General features: G+C 44.4%; 2 protein-coding genes across 6 annotated transcripts in view; both read right to left on the bottom strand.

Annotated features, from left to right (window-relative positions):
- The window catches only part of arhgef10la (Rho guanine nucleotide exchange factor (GEF) 10-like a), a 108,325-nt gene extending 102,948 nt beyond the window's left edge, over window positions 1-5,377 (bottom strand). For both annotated transcript variants that reach the window (XM_070959261.1, XM_070959262.1), the window contains exon 1: window positions 4,987-5,377. The gene's annotated coding sequence lies outside the window, so the exon portion shown is untranslated. The remainder of the gene's footprint in view (window positions 1-4,986) is intronic.
- Window positions 5,378-7,010: 1,633 nt separating this feature from the next.
- chd5 (chromodomain helicase DNA binding protein 5) overlaps window positions 7,011-19,998 on the bottom strand; it is a 42,364-nt gene continuing 29,376 nt past the window's right edge. The window contains exons 26-40 of one of the 4 annotated variants that reach the window (XM_070959257.1): window positions 19,121-19,207; window positions 18,900-18,988; window positions 18,357-18,490; window positions 17,325-17,469; window positions 15,989-16,148; window positions 15,783-15,862; window positions 15,377-15,575; window positions 15,196-15,285; window positions 14,951-15,094; window positions 13,958-14,066; window positions 13,615-13,747; window positions 13,260-13,455; window positions 11,809-11,972; window positions 10,681-10,807; window positions 7,011-9,952 (exon numbers count right to left, since the gene is read on the bottom strand). In XM_070959257.1, coding sequence (XP_070815358.1) covers window positions 9,825-9,952; window positions 10,681-10,807; window positions 11,809-11,972; window positions 13,260-13,455; window positions 13,615-13,747; window positions 13,958-14,066; window positions 14,951-15,094; window positions 15,196-15,285; window positions 15,377-15,575; window positions 15,783-15,862; window positions 15,989-16,148; window positions 17,325-17,469; window positions 18,357-18,490; window positions 18,900-18,988; window positions 19,121-19,207 — 1,985 coding nt within the window. In that variant the 3' untranslated portion in view covers window positions 7,011-9,824. The remainder of the gene's footprint in view (window positions 9,953-10,680; window positions 10,808-11,808; window positions 11,973-13,259; window positions 13,456-13,614; window positions 13,748-13,957; window positions 14,067-14,950; window positions 15,095-15,195; window positions 15,286-15,376; window positions 15,576-15,782; window positions 15,863-15,988; window positions 16,149-17,324; window positions 17,470-18,356; window positions 18,491-18,899; window positions 18,989-19,120; window positions 19,208-19,998) is intronic. The other 3 variants (XM_070959258.1, XM_070959259.1, XM_070959260.1) reach the window with 3 other exon arrangements.

Here is a 19,998-nt window from a genome sequence, read left to right as displayed (position 1 = left end):
AGATACAAATGTGACTCTGCCCATTTAGGAACTGCAAACAGCTCCTTGAGAACAGACGGAATGTGTCTTTCTTTGGCTGTCAAAAGACATAACAATCTGAGTGGGAGGCTGTTCACACACATTTACGGATTTCACGGATTCGCTAAAACGTAACGTTGCCCTACCAACGATTTTACAGCGCAGAGGATATATCGTGAACATTATGAATATTTAAAATCTCACTTTAAATGAATTCCTGACGACTGAGTGCCAAAGGCCATGTGGAATATCACATCACACTGTAAACACAACACGATAAAAGGTTTATCTATGCGTGTTTGAGATAGTTTATTCCTGCTTTCCCCCAGGTTTTCCGTCATGTTGCCACTGTTGAGACGTTCGGGGATGTGATGTTGGTTGAGGAGCCCGTCTGGCCGTCGGATGCCCTCTGCTGCAGAGAGCAGCTCTGCTAATGTCAGTCCACAGCAGCAGTGATGGCTGGTGGTGTCACATTAGTCAAGGACGCAGTGAGAGTTTCCCCCATCTGCCATTTGTGCTCCTAGTACAATAGTGTACTGGACTCGTGTGTGTGTGTGTGTGTGTGTGTGTGTGTGTGTGTGTGTGTGTGTGTGTGTGTGTGTGTGTGTGTGTCTCACACTGTACAAATACCGAGCAGAGATAAGAACATATTGACTAATTTGTCAGGAAAAATATTTCTGAAGACGATAACATACAGTATGCCCAGGTTAGACAGTGCAAAGCCTTCCTCTGAGTGATACTGGCACACCGCTTTTTCCGCCCCTGACAACTTAAAGATAACTAATAAATCCTGTAACACAAACTGACTGCTGTATCTGCACAGGATGTTAATCCATGCCAACTACCCGACGTTTACCATTCTGTGTCAGTTTCTGTCGATTTCAAAACACAGCCTCGCTCAGCTTCTTCCCTTCGCCCACCTGACTCGCCTGAGAATGACTTCAGATGACTGACAGGAAATTGGGCAGCTGCTGCAGACAGCAGCCACTCAGCAACACCTCGATCTCAACACGTTTTTAACATTTCTTCACTATCAAAGCAATCAAGTGATCATCGGTAGACGATAGTAGATATGACCTACATCTCATATCCTGATGAAGGTCACAAAATGGATTATTTCACATCCAGATAAGGATACATAACACAATACAGCACTACCTATAAAGGGATGGGAATCGAGAACCGGTTCTTTATGAGAACCGGTTCTTTTTGAGAACCGGCTCCCTGTAGCTCAATTCCTTGGAATCGTTTGCCTGCCTGGTTATCGATTCTGCTTATCGATTCCGCCTGTCTTGCACATGTGCGATAACGTCACGCACGCTGCATTGTTTTGGTTTAGAACGTAGCCGATATGGCGTTGAGGCAGAAATGCTCCAAAGTATGGTTTCCATTTCTTCGAAGGGGGGAAATACCTCCAACATGCTAAAACATTTGTCCACACAGCATGCAAGTCATTTGCAGGAATGTCACGTGTTTGTTACGCTACTTAGCGACGCTTGTGAATCTAGAGGCAGAGCAAACACCAGGGCGTCATCTGTTATTAGTGCCGAAGGTCAGGTTGAACTCTTCCAAGCCGCGTCTGTTGTGTTAAGGTTAGCGCCATTTCACTGTGTAAACTGCTTTCACCATATGAATCATCTCCATGTCCTTCCATCAAATTTAGATGACGATGATGCCAGAGTGAGGCTGGCTCAGAGGCTGCAGCGGGCACCGTCAGGTGTCGCACACCTCTATCCACTCCTTTCACTGAGGCAGGGAAGAGTAAAATGACCAAGACGAGGATAAAGAGAGAGAGCTGTCAGTAGATTTGTGGTGAAAGGTTTGCACCTTTTTGACACTGTAGATGCCCCTGAATTTAGGTCGGTTAATTCGTTGCACTTTATCTGGCATATCTGTTCAAAAATCAGAAATTTGAGTTGCACGTTGTTATTTTAACCAGTGTAGTTCTGCTTCATTCATTCCTACTGTGAGAAGTAGCTCACCTGCTTTTTAGGTTTGTTCTGAGGTTACGTCACACATCATTTGTGCATACTGTACTGAAAATATAAAAGACAGTTAACGCAAACAAACCCATTTGTACTCTTTTATTTCCTCACCCAATGAGAATCGATAAGAGAATAGATAAGGCATCGGGTGGATAAGCAAAATCAATAATGGAATCGTTAAATTCTTATCAATTCCCATCCCTACCTATAAATTCATAGATATCAGAAACAATAGAATAATGACTAGCTTATGTACAATACTGCATGGAAAGACCTGTCTTATCACATTTTGGATTATATACCCAACATGTACTTGAATTTGAAACCTTTCAGCAAATTTTCAATTGAGCATGAAGCAAAAATAGAAAGAATTAACGTCTCAAAGTTCCATAAAGAAAGTTTCCCCATCCTGTTCGCTCCTGTGCTTGTTCTTTGTGTTTCAGCCTGACATGTGGACCCGTCTGCAGCGGCAGACTTTTCGTAACCAAACCACGTGCACGCAGCAGAAGCAGTCCCCGTTTTGAGTACGAGCTCCTCATTAACCCCTTCTGTCACGCTCACTCTCCTCCATTTCTGTTACCTTCGTGTAAATTTCCTGCCTGCATCCGCGAGGTGTGGAACATCAGAGAGCTTCATGATGTGTGACACGATGAAAGGAACGATGAGTCGGAGTCTGTCTGCTGTCTCACACGCTACACGACACACCCACTTTACTACATGACACAACCACTTCACACACTCCCTGAGATTCAGTGTTCTCTTAAACCGAACCCTTTCGAGGGTGTATCAGGAATTAGTCACGTCCCATAGCTACTGCGTGCCCACAGATAGACCACTTCTCAACAACAGAGCGTAATATGACACAATATATGAATATGACGTTGATACAGATGGCAGAGGATGTTTGGGGGGGGTTCTCTGTTGTCTGGGAGGACCCCAAAATGTCAGACTGTGAAAACCCCAGCCCTAACGCAACAGTTAGACACTCCCTGCCTGGTGCATGCCCACATCTGACTCCACATGTTCCAAGAGGTGTCATCATGGTGACTTACTGAGACTTCAAGCAGCTTCTCCTGAGCCACAGAAGACTTAATACAACTGTTCCACAGGCTTAGCTCCCCCCCCAACCTGTGAAATCAGTGGAACTCCCAACACAGATGAGGCTTTATTCCCTGCTTCTTGTTTCTTAACAGAAATTTCATCATCTTTGTCTCACATTGCCTTTTTAATACACAACCTCACTTTCAAAGAGGTCATGTTTACTCAATATCTCAACAACTGGAAGATTTCATCACCAGTAAGACAGAATATGCTGCAGGAATGTGTCTGATCCTGTGCGACAGGCTTGTTACAGGTAGCAAGGGGCCAAATTGAGGGCCAAATTCAGCCTGATCTTGCTTTTGGACAACGGCATCACAAGAAGACCTGGGACCACAGCGAGCACGCGTCTCGTGTAAACAGTCTCCAACATTTCCACTTTAGGAAAGCAAACGCTTGGATTCCCACAGCCAGTGGAGTCAATCACTGTGTTTACTGGATGTTTGCTCTTGTGCAGCCTCAGGGAGCAAAGCCTGCTGTCACCATCATAGCAAAGAGAGGGGCGGATGCTCCTTTGATGTGCCAGTCAGGTCAGACCTCACATGTGAAAATATAGGCATGAGTGACACTGTGAAGTCTCTCCTCAGGAAGTGTCACATGATGCTTTTAAGACAGGCCAAATGAAGATCTTCCTCAATGTACGATCAAGATCATGATGTGAGGTGGTGATTGCGGGTTATTCTGCGGTTGAGGTGCCTCAGCTTTGGTGTCTGGTAACAGAAGCGCTTACAGGAGAAAAGACAAGTCGTGTCTTGAAAACAACACGCGAGTGCGACAATAAAACACTGCAGATAAGTCTCAACTCACTGACATCACTGAATTCCCGCTTCTGGTTAATTATCTGCCATTCCCAGAGGAATGAAGTCAGTGTGTAGTGAAGGACACCAGTAAACATTTGACAGGCGTATCGCTGCTATCAAATGAGCGATTGTGCATCTGAGCACCAAGGCCTTGCATGGGCACATATGAAAGTTTTCATGGGTGAATGTGTGGAAAAGGGAGAGGGCTCCCAGTGATAGTGCAGTCTTTGTGGTAGCTTCAGGCCATGCATGCACGGATTGTTAATGTCTGTTGGAAATGCTGGACTGTGACTAAGGAGAGAAAAATCTGATACAGTGAGTCTGTGGAGTTTCTTAAACAAAAAAAAAGGAACTTGGACATCCGGCGAGTGAAGCAGAAACAGTGCCTTTGCTCAAAATGCAAATTACTTGGTCAGAGGTCCCTTACCACCCCCCCACCCCTCTCCCTCACCCCTCTCCTCCCTATCTCCCCTCTCTATTCTGCTCAGAGTATAGAGGCAGCGTGAAATCCATCCAGGGAGGGGCTATTGTACTCCGGGAAGCAGCCGTCAAACTGGAATGGTTAAGGCCGGGCCCGGGCCGGGGATCCTCTGCATAGAGCCCAAGGCTGTGGAGGAGCAGCAGAGGAGCAGCGGAGGAGCAGTGCAGTGCTCCTGAAAAACAGCCGGCCAGAGGCGTGGGGCAGGGATGAGCCGCCAATCTCTCACTCATCCTTCCTGCTGTCAGGAGCTGCTGCTATCATAACAAGGCCTCGCGCTCTCTTTGAGGCGGGCTCAGGTTTAATCGTCCATGATGGTGTGCACTCTGCCAACGGGCCACACGGGTATCTGCCATTCCCATCCTCTCCTCCTCCTCCTCCACCGTCCCTCGTCCTCTCAGCTGCCCTCGTAGCTGTGGACTGAGACGGAGAGGCACAAACCAGCTCACACACCCACCCCCCACATACACTCCATCAACGGCCCCTTTGGACAAAGCTGCTGTCTTTGCAACATGCTAACCATGCTGAGAGCAGGGAGGGAGAGAGAAGAGAGACAGAATGAAGAAGGACAGTGTTTCCAGGACATCAAAACACACACGCCTCTCACCTCCTTGTCCTCAGTAGTGTGTCCTCGGAGAAGCTTCAGGCACTCCCTGGTGACCCTTTAATCCTGGTAACCTCCCATAAACTCTCAGTTTTTACCACACTGCCGGGTCCAGCACACTCATCTTTCTAGTCTCCTGCGAGGGCTGCAAGTGGCTGTGAGCAGATTGGAATTCTCCTCTGCTGTTTACTTTCCCACAACTTCTCCCCTGCACCGTGTGCTCTAGCAGCTCAAGATGAGGTAACCCTCCCTGCTCCCTCCCCTTCCTCTCTGCTCCTCTCGGTTCTCTGGTTCTGTTCCTCCCTGTATCTCCCCTCTCTGTCCCTCTCTTTTTTAGACGGGTCCTTTCACCCCCTCAGCCCCTCCGGTCTCATTCTGTCCTTTCTTTGCTTTCCTCCCTCCTCCCACTCTTCAGACCCCTGCTGCTGCCCAGACAGCGGCACAAAGCAGGCTGAGAGCGCTTACACTAAACCGGCCAATGGCAGAGTGACAAAGTCAAGCACGCGGCCAATGAGAAGCCTAAGAGGCGGCGTTTCGACCAATCCGAGGAGTTTTCCAGGAAAAGTGGGCTGGACGAAAGGAATTAGGGGCAATGTTGTCTCGGAGCACTTCCGTGTGGGGCAGGAGTTGTCTGTTGACGCTGTACGCGGTCAGCTGTGTGAATCTCCGAGATTTAAAAAGAGGAAGTGGTCACTGATTTCTGGTTATTTACACAAAGGAGATTCGAAGTGAATTGAAGCAAAACAGGCAAAATTACGCAATGCACAGAATAATAATCCACGAAGTATTTTCTATTAAAAATATAATCCCTGACTGTTCTCAGAGTAGATTTAATGAAAATGTTTGTCGCCAGCAGAAACGCGAGAAACGCATCAACAGCGTTAGCGTTTTTTTTATTCAACCTTTATTTAATCAAGAAATCTTTGCATTGTACACATACACAAAACCAGAGCACAGCGCAGTGTGATCAGACCAAAGAGGTGTGAGACAGAGAACCAAAATTCAACACATTATGCGACATCATTAAGTACATAATCTATCATAGCCAATTGATCGGGGAATCATTTGTGACAAAACTGAGAACTGTGAGAAAATGGAATAAATGTCTTAGTATAATGACTGAAACCTAAGAAAGTGGAGTGAAAGTGCTGAAGCAGCCTTTGTGACTGTGTGTAAACTGTGTGTGTTTACGTGTAGTTTTATCATGCGTCTGTAAATGAGCCTGAACTGTACTGAAAACGTGAAATAAGCACACTGGTGCCCAACTTGAAAAGAAACGTAATGACAGGATTGCTTAAATTGCAGGTTTTTCTGATGCAAAAATAGCAATAAAAGCAGAGAAATGATCCTCCCCAATGCTGAGGCTGGAAAAATGCTCTTTTCGTCTATTTGACTCTTAGTTCGGTTTTCCTTTATTGCTTTAGACAAAGCTTTGGCCAAAGGGATTGTCTTTTCATAATTCAATTGCTGCCCGCGCATTTCTCATTGGGTCGCTTATTTAGTTACACAGCGGCTTTGACCTTCAATTTTCAACTTTAACTTTATTATCAGCAAGGAGGAATCGTCTCGCAGCCAGGCGATGCACAAAACAAGGACTTGAAGATAAAATATAATAAATTCATGAAATATATTAAGAAACGTAAAGCCATTACGCTGAAAGTACAGGTCGTGGTGGGCTGTGTGGTGCCAGAATCAGGTTAGCGTGACCTTTAACCTCATTATTTTCTTTTCAGTTTTGTCTTTAAGCCATTCTCCGACTACGCTGTGAATGCTATTTTTGTGCCCCGCTGACTACACCAGTGTTTCTATTCCTGCCTGTAATCACATTTACAGCGCTGCATGCTCGTGCAGATAGTGACGTGCGGCGCTGGAAGACGTTTCACAGCGAACACAAGTCAACATGTGAGGGCAAGTCAAGCAAGTCAGCTGCGTGAGTTAAACGTGAAGCCCGCCTCGGCTCAGAAATGCACACGTGTGCTTCTTCGCTCCTGTCTGACTGCAAAGGAGGGGAATAAAATCACACCATGTTACTGTTGTCCAGAAGATTTATTAAAACACATTGAACAAATACACAGAGTACAAATAAAAAGATGACAATTCACTTTTTCATTCAATTGCTATACAGCACAAATATCAGAACCATAACACTGCTTGGAGCTCATTGTCTGTAAATGCTAGATACACTACCGCTTCCCCAAAGTGAACCGTCATGTCAAACGCTTCACATGCTGTGCATTCATAAAGGTGCCTTTTATCAGGGTCTTTTGGTAGCTTTTGAAGCCATGTTAATAAGCATGTACATACATTGTTAACATATTTATAATATTAGACTGAAGCCTTTTTTTTCTAACAGACATTACATTCATACTGACTTCAGTTTGATTGCATTTCATTGGAGTATTGTGTTTTTGACGTCATCTCATGGTCATCACTCCAGAGGGAACAGGACATGATTTTGACTGATGAGCACATACGGTGCACACTGCAGTTCTATGGCAACACCATCCAGCAGACATTCATCTTTTTTCAGTTCGATACATGAATCTGTACGAGATGGACTGATCTCTGAAAAATCTTTCAAGTATTTACATGTTTCTGAGGTTCTATCTGTCGAGCAACCTAATACATGTCGTGGTCAAGTAACTGATGGCGTGAACAGAAACACGAGGAACAGAACAGCACTGATAAACACCAACGAAGAAGAGCGCAAAAACGGATGGGATGCACTTCAAGGTTCGTTTGATGTTCTGAAACTGAATTTTAGTTCTTTTAAAGCATGTTGTCTGAGAGATGATGGGCGAGGAGGTCGCAGTGACACAATCTAAGTACGCGTAAAGGGGGTCAGAAGAGAGCACCTCAGGACAACCATTTGAAGTGGCAAAAAGGAGAGTAAGAAAATACACTCACCAACTCTGTACAACACTACCTCTTCAGTTTAGATTAGTCCAATCACAATCGTCATCCAACAATGTCAAATAAGTGCTGTGGCAATGGCGAGAATAATACAAACAGGTAATGCCACTGGATCTTTGGAAAAAGAAAAAAAGACAAATATATGTCAATAACAAGTTGCACTTTGAGTCCACACATTCGAGCGATGCCTTCATAGAAAAGGAAACAGAGTAAGCTTGAATTTATAAAAGATTGTTTTACTTAGTGGACAGTCACTTTAGCACATAATAGTAGTAGAGGGAATGGACAAGATATGTAGCTATACCATGCTAACGTGTCTTCACACCAGGTAAAGCAATAGGCAGCAAGATACACTCTCAGAACCCAAACATGACTGGAGGTGAAGACGTTATCTAAAGAGTAATGCTGTGCAACATTGGTCCTTAGAAGCTGATATACAAAGAAAACTCCTTCAAATGTAGGTCTTCACCGTGACACTACCAATTACAGTCTTCACCCCTTTTGGAGGAAACACACTGCATCAAAGAACAAATCATACTGGATCGATCATCTTCTTTAATGGCACCAAGTGACCAATACATCTTATTTTACCTTAACGTAAAGAAAAGCGAACAAAAGCTCATTTTGCGACGAATACCAGACTTCAGGTGACACTGCGCCGTAAGCACATACGCTCTTATTCAGTCCTAACAATGAAAGGGGGCCAGGAAAGTCCCTGGGATGTACCTAAGAGGGGGAAAAGCCACTCTCCACCCAGGACTCTGTTCTCAGTTAGGCGTGAACACCGAAGCCCTGTGTGTGGATGTAGACCAGACGAGTTCCTGTTTATAGTGCAGTCCCACTGGTCACGGCCCCAGGGTTAAGCTCTACAGCCACTACTAACATTCAAATATAATAAGAATCACAAATATTGTACCATACACAGAAACACTCAGTCTTCTCCGAAATGCGTTAAAAATCATTTTTGCCACTCCTGCAGCTTTTTCTTCTCTGCTTGATCTTCATGTCGGACGCCAAGCCAGGCTTCTGATTTCATCCATATACATATTTTCACTATGATTAGACCTATGTGAGGTAAAATAAACAGCAGTCTCTGAGTATATACAGTACAAGAAGCCAACCCTCACAGGTTACTGGCACCGCAGTCAAGTGTATCTGCAGGTTTGGCTGAGATTACTTTCTCCAAATTACCAGCGGGTGGCAGTCTTTAGAGGATTCAGACAGACTGTGTCCAGCTACTGCATACATGATAATAGTTTTTGATGCTTTCAAATCAATAATTTATCCACTGGTTACTACATGAATGACAGAACACATATTCATTTAAAGTAACAATATCGGCCCTCAGGAAAACAGCCTCCTGTCAGACTACGACCGAAGACGTCCTGAAGTCCACTCCTCTTCACAGGGAACAAGCTCCAGTGGGGCACAGTCACAGTGTACAGTGAATAGGCAGATGGATAAAAGCAACGGGGGGGTCACGCAGAATGAAAAAGTCCAGGCTGGCGCGAACAACACACACATTCCAAGATCAGAATGAGCCCCAATCAAGAGCATCAGAAACTCAGTCATGCCAACTCGCTGGAGTTTCGCCTTGTAGTGCAGGGCTGGAAAAAAATCTCTCTCACAAAAGCTGCTTCATTTTCCCTCCTGATCCTCGGCTCTCCGGCACAAACAAACGCAAATATCTACTGAAATACTTCTATAGAATCCTTGAAAGATAAAAGTGCAATTGTTAAGATAGATACATCTGCATTAATCAAAAAGTTAATCGCCTTATCCGTAGACAGAGAGCTTGATTTTGTAGATTTTAAGTCAGGAAGGAGCAGGAGAAAGAGGAGGATGTGGAGGAAGAGATGGGCAGCTGTCATCCATACAGAATCCATCCCTGGGAGTTTCTGACCTCAGGTCAGTGTTACAGAACTGGTCTAGTCCTCAATGCAGATGACATCACTAGGTTTGCCCGACTTGAGGTCAGGCGTGGCCACGTCTCTCAAGGAGTCAAGTGACTTCTTGTCCAGATGGCTTGTAGGGGGTGGAGGGCCGTTAGTGGACACTACAGAGGAGAGACAGGTCAGATTTACGCATATGTTTCGCTTCTTTTTGCCTTGACATGAAATGTTCTGAGTCAGTGAACAAGCATCTTCACGATCTTAGTGAGAAGCAAAACTAGAAGTGAGCAAACCCAAAACGTCTGCAAACCCCTCGCTGAGTGTGCACCTAAGGTATGCAGACAGGTCGAAGTTGAACTGGGACGTCTGTCTTTAAGCTGTGATGGATGTTTACAGCGAAGACAGTTTGGGTAGTAATTTAAATTCCTTTGTTTTCTCTCCCAAACGAGTCTGACTCACCTGCGGACGTGTCGAACACACACACGATCGTCTCAACGCTCGTGTTTCATCTGATTCTTTGTAGCTGATATCAGATCTCAGCAATTAACTTGGTGAATACAATCTAACTAATTATAAACAGAGATGACAGAAATGTAATCAACCAGAATTCTGTGCAATTTATGGACTTGTCTTCTTAATGTCATCAAAAAATATCTAAAGTGCAGTCAGTCAAAGTGATCGGGGACAGCAACGATAATCAACGTGGTCGCTAATGAACCATCTTAAGAGCTTTGCTTGTAAAAACAGCTGCGTCCTTTATTGTAAATGTGAGTTTATTGACAGCTCAATATGAGTTAGAGAACAGAATAATTTCAGTTGCATGAACAGCCTCCAGTCCGGCCTGTTTGTGTCACCTGTAATACAACATCCTGCCATAAATGTCGGCGCTTACCGCTGACGTAGGGTCCCAGAGGCATCTGACTGTAGTTGACCATGGGCTGTCCACCTGGTCCTCTGAATCCTCCACCAAAGCTGCTGCTGTACATCTGGGAGCAGCCAAACGCACCCTGACTAAAAGGCTGAGAGACAAGCAGAAGAGGTAAGTTTCCCTGCTGCATGCTCAAACTTTCCTCCCTGATGGGAGAAGAAGAGGAGGGTGAGCGCTGCCTGTGGCTGCAGCGACACAGCGTGGATTCGCTCTTCTATGCAGCATCTCGCAGCGAGCGAGCAGCCCCACCAGAGAAGAAAAGCAAGCAAACAAAAAAAACAAAACAAAGGAAAGGAAGTCAGATTTGCCGACTGTTTCCCTGGTTACGACAAGAGTTGGCATGGCAACCGAAAAAGCGCAGTCTGAGTGCGAGACCAATCACAGTGCGGGGCTGAAGTCTTGTATAACGGAGATATAAAACACACACGTTCAACTGTGATGAACAGGTGCAGGACGGATGAAAGTACTGAGACAGCACCGCCTCTGGTAAATCCTTTGGGATCCGAAACGAGGAGCTCAGAGCTGAAAGTAAACAACTTAAGGGACGTTCTTGTCTTGGCTTTCATTACACCTGGGAAACGCCTCCATGGGGGATAGCGAGGTTGAGTCTCCACAGGTTTCTGAAGGAATATTCAGAATTATTCGGGTTACTGAGTCATGACTGCAGAATACTTCACCGTTTTTTGGGCCGCAGCCTTTTATTTCTAGACTTTACTCAGCCTGGCTGCACATCTCAGCGAGCCTGGTTTCCTCACCCTTATGAGCCGCCAGCCTGCACTGCACAGCAATAACCAGCCAAGTCCAAAACATGAAGGAAAGAAGCTCGTAGTTCTGAGCAGTGAAGAACATTTTCCATCTTGCAGTGTTATCTCAAAGGCGTGCTATGCAGGATTTGTTGGTCACTGTTTGTAAACCAGCCTCCAGTATAGAAGATAGGAAAACACAGGCAGAGGGCAGTTCTAGCACTTCTAGTGGGTCATTAGTGATGATAGAGAGGGATTGATTACCTTTGAACAAATGAGTCCAGATCAGTTCTTATTCAGGAAATCAAACAGTTTTCTGAAACCACCCTGACCGTCTTGACCATCTCACCTGCTGCGGTGGAGGCTCGCTCCCTCGGCTGGTGAGGCGGCTCAGGATGCTCCTCTCAGACATCTGCAGACGTGCCGACACCGGCGGGATCCTGGACAGCATGTTGGGCAGTCGAGTCACATCCGCCTTCATGTCGCTCAGGAGTTCCTCCAGCTGGTTCAGCACTGTAAGAGCATGAGAACACGCACCAACACGCTCACAATCCACGTCAGAAAAAAGGGGCTTTACTGGTTTTAACAACCATTTAATGCCTACACGTCGTGTCATTTAGTGAGTAAAAGATCAAGGAGAAAAAATGGCGAGCGACTGCATGAAAAGGAGTGTAAGTAACCTTAAATCGTTGAAAAAAGCTAATTAATTTTGTGATCCAGGGCCTGAAATTAACGAAAGTCAAGAACTAAAATGCCATATCATTTTTTTACCGACAGATAAATCAATAGGGGGTCACGGGCAGCAACATTTTCAAACGATAACGTTTGAACAACAGTCTTGGGTCTTGGCCTCTTCCCAAACTTTCATCCCAGTAATCACTGTGAGCATGTTGAGACGGTGAGTCAAATTAACAGAAAATGAAGCCACTGTGTCGAACAGGATCTGCCTGTTAGACGCTCTACACACAGCAGCGGCGTGGAAACGTCTTTATGCACTTCCTTTTTCACTCCATTTTCTCTCTGGGCGGATGAATAAACCTGTTTCCAGCTGAATTTATGTTGTTTTAAGGAATTTCTACAAATAAGTGATAGAGTGAAGCAAGCCGACTGCCTCAGGATAAAAAGGATGAAACATACACAGCAAAAGGTGAAATCTAACACTAAATATTTTAATTCAAGGCAACACGTGCTTGTTTTCTGTCTGACAGGTTATTTCTTTTTACCAGACAGTTTTATGTTAGAGAATTTCACTTATTTCAAGCTTTTCTTGCACTTAATTTTCTTTATAACTTCTTACTTTATTTCTAGGATTATAAAACTGTTTGATCGACTCTGACAAGGACAAAACTGCTTTGCTGCAGTCAGAATTTCTTTGAGACGAGTCAGATTTCTCCCATTTTACTGCTTTTTTTCTTGTTTTTGAGAGCTGATTTTTGTTGCAGTGGACAGTATTGCATTGTTTTCCAATGGTGCAGCATATGAACAGACACCAATAGGAAAAAATATGTCAATAAAATATGTTTTCTGAAAACAGTAATCATGAAATTTTGTCCTTTCCAGGGGGATTTTAGGAGATTTATAATAAAATGAATGTTTCATACACAGCCTGATATTATACACACTCTCCCACACACAGCACATCCTGTCGACTGACAGCATCTTCTGAAAAACTGACGTCAGTAATTTTCGCAGTAAGAGTAATTTGTGCAGGATTAGCTCTCTTGTTTACGAGCCTTTGGCAGGTGACACAGAAATTCTGACAAATACGACTGTCGCTATTTTTGAAGCTGGCCCGCAGACCTTTGTGCAGCACGGCATTGGCAGGCTTGTTGCCGGCCAGAGACTCTTTGGACAGGTGCTGGTGGGACTCGGCCAGACATTCCACCTCGGTGAAGCGAGTGTTGAGAGCCATGGCCGGGTGACTGGGGTCCTGGGTCATATTCAGGTAAGCTGCCCGCCTCAGCTGCTCCTCGATCACCAGCGCCTGCTCCAGCAACTACAGAGAAAGAGGGGGAGAAGAAGAGAGCGAGGAGCAGAGGGAGATACAGTTTGAGAGACAGTTTGTGTCAATTTGTATTCAGACGTAACAAATCCTTTAATCCTTGAATCATTGCAGCCTTAAGTAGTCATTTTTAATTATAAAGACTCAGATTGCCTTAAAGCGGCGAGCCAGGAACTTGTTCTTCATTTCTAGGTAGTTGCCCTTATGCATCTCAGTCTTGAAGGGCTCATTCAGAATAGCATAGCGTGGGTCATTCTGAATGTCTTGCCAGCGAGCATAACCATGTCTGAGATGGATTCCTGGTGAAGGAAAACAAATGGGAGCACAGACCCTCATAAAATTCTTCAAATAAAAACCGGGGATAGGTTTGTGGAAAGCGCAGTTTTATATCGCTGCTCAGAGTTTGTAAATATCAGCGCAGCTCCCCCCGGTCATAAGTAATTACATTACTTTTCCAGATGCTGAGCCTTTCGCTCCGACATCTGGGGAAGGATACGTTACGATGCCGGCCAGCAGCCAGTAGTCATGGCGACGGTGCCAGATGTCATGCATCTTTCCAGAAGACAGCGCCGCTCGCTCTTCAGTTTGCCAGAGGGTGTGCAGCTCTGACGGGGAAAGTACGGAGACAGACAGTTGTTACAAAAGAGCAAAGTAGTATTCAAGATGTTTCCAGCTTATAAAGAGAAGCGAGAGCGCATTAGCATCACAAACAGGTTTCATGACAAAACAGAGCGATTGCATGGTGGCACCAGGAATAAAGAGCCTGTGGTGAAGCACAGGAGCACAAAGCTGAAGTGTGTTAGAGATGAAGAGGGGCTGGAGGGGACAGCTCTACCGTGTCCTCTTTCCATTTCAGGAAATCTGAACAGTCTCGAAGCACCCCATCGCGAGACATTATTGGAGATACTTTTTTCCGCTAATGTTGAATTTGGGTGTCTTTGTGAGCTGAGGACATTAAAACAGTTTTATTTAAATGCAGGGCTTCCAGCAGTGAGACAGAAAATGTACCCGTTTCATACTGTCCTGACAGTCCTGACAAATGCGTATTCATTTGTTTCTAGATAACGCCACAGCAGTCGTGTCTCTCCGCTGAAGAAAAGCCTTGTTCACATTTACAAATGAAAACTGAGCTTCACAATGTTACAGAATAACATTATGGAAATGAGTCAGCAGCATTTCATAACGTGTTTCTATGCTATGTTGGCGTTTTTGTCCTCTTTTAGACCATAACCAATGTGTCCTGCTGACAAACGCGATCTGTTTGCTGGGTTCAAAATGCAATGTGCATTCAGAATCAAGGCTGCATGAAAACTATGAAACTCTATGAGGGAATGATGTTCATGAAGTTTACATTTTGAGTCCAGATTACTTACTTTAGACAACACTATGTTGTTTCAACAACTCATTCCTGCCTCAGGTGTGCAGTATGTAGCTGTAAGTGACATTTCTTATCCATTTAGGATCGAAGCAAAGTCAGATCTATTCTTACCTGTAAAACCTCCATCAGCTATATTAAACATGAACTTGGCTTTGAATCCATTTTTGTCCTCCTTCCTGCTCTCGTCCATCTCATCCAAAGTGTCCTTGTCTCCATTCAATCGACCCTCTAACGCATCCTCACTCTTCATATCATCTGCAACAGCAGCGTAAATGGCAGAAGGATGATGGACTCCCAAAAAAGCACACGTCACGCCATTTGTGCTCGTTTAATTGAAGGATTCACAGCGTGTTTACCTGGCTTATTTTCCTTGTCTTCAGTTTTTGCCAGAGGAAAATCAGTGTCTCCTTTTTCTGAGGACTTCTCTGTTTCTTTGCAGGACTCCACTGTGGATAACAAAAAAAAAAAAGAAAAGACTCAATTAAGCCACCTCACAGGAGGATAAAATTTGCAGCACACGGATGATGCAGCGCTCACTTTTGGGTGAGGTTTGACAGGATGACAGCTCTGTCTGTTTCAAAGAGGAGTCTTTTGGGTTGGCAGATGGCTCTGTCTTTGTGGAGGGTGACTCGGTTCTGTCCCTCTCATCTCCTGTTTTCTCCTCTGAGCTGGCCTTGCTCTCTTCACTGTCAGCTGCCTTCTCAGGTGCAGATGCTGGCTCTGCACCGGAGGTCTGCTGAGGGAAACACAGACAGGGCAAAGGAGGAGAAAGAGGAAAGTTGGTAGAGGGCAGAGAGGCGAGTTAAAAGGTGTCTAAGTTTGACAGAAGTGTCTTCTGGGGATGATGAGCGTGGTTAAAGTGTGATGCACCATGAGAAGACGGACAAGACAATAAAGGAGAACAGAATGAAAGCGATGGACAGTGGAAGAAAAAAGGACTCACTTCCTGCTCTGACAGTTTCTTGCTATCTTGCTCTGTGGTCTCCTTGTCATCAGCGGTACCCAAGAGACACTCAGTCTTCTCTACAATCCAGAAAAAACAACAACAACTCAAACTTTTCTTCCTATCAAAAACCTTTCCTAAGGATGAACTTAGCCTGACAGTCAGAGAAAAGTAAAACATGACCAGCGCAGACACTTCGCTCTGACCTGGCGGGACAGGGGTGCCGGGCTGGGTAGCGACAGGGCTGGCTGGAACAGGGGTGTTGGGATCAGAGGATATACTTTCCGTCAGCTTCTTCAGCTCCATCCCGATGGGAATCAGATCTGGAGAGCTCAGTTTCCCATTTACATGCTCAAACTCTTGCACCTACAAAAAAGAGATTTATTCAACTGTAATAAAATGAAGAGCTCCATTTGTTAGCATCCCATTGAACCAACTCCTCTTATATTCCAACTTAGCCTAGTTATACTGTGAATTTAGCTTAAATTTTAAATCTATTGGTCTGGAACCATGAACGAAAACAACGCAAAACATAAATCTCATACTCATACTCATAAGACAAGAGATGTACAACCAGCAACTACTAGCTAATTTCCATCTACAGCCCCCAAAGAGGTAGACGCAAACGTTAAATACAATTAATACTGTGCTAAGGCTTTACTTTTTGGAGATTGACACATCACTGAACCAAAACACATTGCACCACACAAATTAGCTCTTATGCAGACATTAGCTGCAGCTGAAATACAACCAGTAACTGGAGCTAAATGGACCAGCTGCCAAAGCTAATGTTAGCATGTAAATGGGAGAACAACCAAGCTAATATGGAATATGGTCGACGTATCTGACCTGACATCCAAATGTCATTGAATAATGATGAAAACTGGGAGGATTTTAAATTAAATCTAACAACAAGTATACCTTAAATTCAAAGCCACTGGTCCAGTAGTACCAGACTCAGTAACTAGCTAAATGATGTTGGTTAGGTTAGCTTAGCTGGATATTTCCCCTTATTCTAAATGAATACGAATAGCTAACTCTGAAATGTACCTATCTGTGTTTTACAAAAAATTTGTAGGTAGGTTTAACAGTACTTTAGCTCCCAAAACTGTATTCTTTTGGACAATGTGTTACTGCTTCTGATACTGCAGTGACTTCCTGTTTACATTACTTTTGATTGGACTGCACTACAGATGTCTCCTAGCAATCAAATGACATATGAGTGAAGTCTTTACTAGCTATCTCCTCAGCTTTAATGGTATGCCTAGATTTACCAGTTTGAAACTCACTAAAAGTTGCCTCAGAAACCACTTCTTAGTCTTTTTCTACCCCAGGTGTATACACGACAAACAAAGCTAACAAAACATCTAAATTTGTGGTTTGTATGAAGTGTCAAACAGGAAGGTATCCAAAGTGCACTTTTCCTCCTGTCTGCATCTGCCTCTGCCTGAACAGTTTGACCTACTTTGTGTAATCTCACAGTGCTGCAGCAGAGGATTTGGCATTCTGCGTTAAAGACATCTGTGGTTGAATAACCTGTACCTTTTTCCTGACAAGGGACATGACTCCAATCCTGGTAAGAACATGCTGACGAGACAGTCCCTCGCGTGGGACCCCGTCAGCGAAGGTTTCTGCTCCATCTGCCCCCGGCTCACATAGATGCCTCATGAACAGAGACACATAGGCCCTGATGTGGGAAAAAAAAGGGATTACTAGCACTAAAACCACATTTTAGCACCATATTTGAAAGCATATTAAAGTACACATAATGTTATAATTCAGATTTTCTTCTTTTGGCTTAGTACTGTTGTATATGTGTATGTTTATGATGTTTGTTATATCCTGATGTCTTGTAATCCCATGTGGCCAAATGTTTGATGTAATGCTCAGCTGAAAACTAACAAACCAGGTGCAGAAGATGCAGTTTTACAAAGAGGACTAATTAGTTCTTATACTATAGTTGCAGTAGTTGCAATAGCAACAGAAGCAACTGCAGTAGTGGTGGAATGGCAGCAGGTAAGAGTAATGGGATTAGTAGAGTGAGGATTGGTGATAGACGCAGAACAATAATAGTATTAATAACATTAATAATAATCTTAGAGTAATTAAGCAGTACAAATCCAGCTGTGGCTGTACTGGCAGCAGCAGTGGTAGGAGCACTTGTTGTATTTGTACTCTTAGCACCAAGAGTAATCACAGGGGCAACAGCAGTATTAATTGCAGTGGGGCGATAGCAGTAATTGAGAGCAGGTGCTTTAGCTCAGAAATAACAAACACAACTCGGAGCTATTTGCATTCTAAATATCTGCTTGCATGATGTTTGGCTCCGGTGCATTATGACAGGAAGTCACCCTGAAATCAGCGAGACCAACCTCTTGCAGATTTTTGCAGATATGAGCGTTTTGGTGCTTTGCCCTGGGCTAACCAATTAAATGTGAGGAGTGAATAACATCGCCAGGAGCTGTCTGCTAAATTGATGGCGGCCAGCCCTTGACTAAAAACTGCACAGTGTGACTGGAGAATCGAATAACACCACTTATCAGAGTATTAGCATGAAAAACACGAGGGCGCTACCTGAACTCACGCTCACTCTTCCCTCTCAGGTCTCTAACCAGCCAATGGGAGTTGAAGGCATCCTGAGGAGGCATGCCCCAGCGCATGATGGCATTGAGGAAGGCTTTCCTCTGGCGAGCGTTGAACCCCAGCACCTTGTAATAAGAAGAGACCGCTTTAGACGGAAAATGGTGTAAACATAACTGAAAGTCAAAAAGTCAGAACTGAGCAGCTTGTGCAGCTTGACAACATTCTGGCACAACAATCTGTGGACTCTACATTCACTCTCACACACATTAAAACAGTAATACAACACGTGATGCTGCTTGCTGTCTGTTTCATATCGTAAATGTGATCGTTTATTGATCCTAACTCTGTCCTCGCCTGCCCTGTTCCACAGTGTAACAAGAAGAGCTGAGGATCAGCTGCAGAATCAGACTAACAGAATTATCCTCTTGCAGTCGTGCAGCCAAAAATGTTACGAGCTGCTCCCGACGGGGCGTATACCTCCACTATAAGATGCATAGGCTGCCCTGTGAAGGACCAACAACCTGTAATTCATACCTCAATGCTACCCCCAACTCGAGCCAGTAAGGGCGGCAGAGGTTTGTCTTTCTCACTCTTCAGCTGCCGACGAGAATGTCTGCGTCCACCTGCAAAAAAATAAAATCTAATGTCAGGAAGACCTCGCTCCACTTTGCACGAACTTTGATGAAGTGAAGAGGTATCTCATACCTATCATACCTAAAGAGCATGCTAGCTGTTTGACGGTTTTAACGTTTTACCTTCAGGTCTCTCCTCGAAATCTTCGTCCTCGTCCTCGGACCCCACAGAGTACTCCGACTGATTGTCTGAAAGATCATCCTGCCATTCTGAGCCACACATCAAAGAGAAACAGTACATTGCATTCGCTTCTGTTGGTGGCCACCTGAGGGCGCCATGGCACTGCAGATTACTACAGACCACTACAGCTGGGCATGCACATATTGTACCACTTCTGTCCTCTGGAAGTGAGGTGAGAGTTGACTACTCTGCCAGACAATCACTCTAAACTCAGAGTGTACTCTAAGCTGTGATGGGCTTCGACATCTTTACCCTCTTGTAGTCAACTGCTGTTGAACTGTGGCAATCAGGACCTCGAAGCCACTCTTAAAAGTACGAATACAGGATATGTGTCAGTGCATCACACACAGAAACTGTTGAACTATTAAGAAGAAGTGCTTCAAAACCCACTGAGAAGACTATATAAATGCATGTGATACAAGAGAGCTTTAGGCCAGTGTAACACACTCTGCGGCAGATTTAATGGAGGTCAACAGCTCTTGTTGAGACTTACAACCTAAGAGGATTTAATAAACATGGTGATTAATTTCTGAGCTATTCTTGCCTGAACTGACACAACCAAATTATTCCGTGTTAAGATAATGTCACCTTGTTAACTCACTAATGAAGCCAAGCATGTGACGCTCAGACAGCAGCTTGAGTCGCACTCTTCTGTTATTGAATCAGCTGATAGAGGTGTTAGCCAGATATCCAGGGTTGGGTCAGATTACTTCTGTCAGTTACTGACTACAAATGACATGGAAATTCTTTGAATTAGTAACATAATGGACTGGATCACAAAAAAAGTGTAACATAATCTGAATCTACTTTCTGATTATTG

Source organism: Chaetodon trifascialis, chromosome 3 (genome assembly GCF_039877785.1).
Source record: "Chaetodon trifascialis isolate fChaTrf1 chromosome 3, fChaTrf1.hap1, whole genome shotgun sequence".
NCBI classification, from domain to species: Eukaryota; Metazoa; Chordata; class Actinopteri; order Chaetodontiformes; family Chaetodontidae; genus Chaetodon; species Chaetodon trifascialis.
Note: the sequence above shows the minus strand (reverse complement) of the source record. Positions and strands in the feature narration are given on the sequence as shown.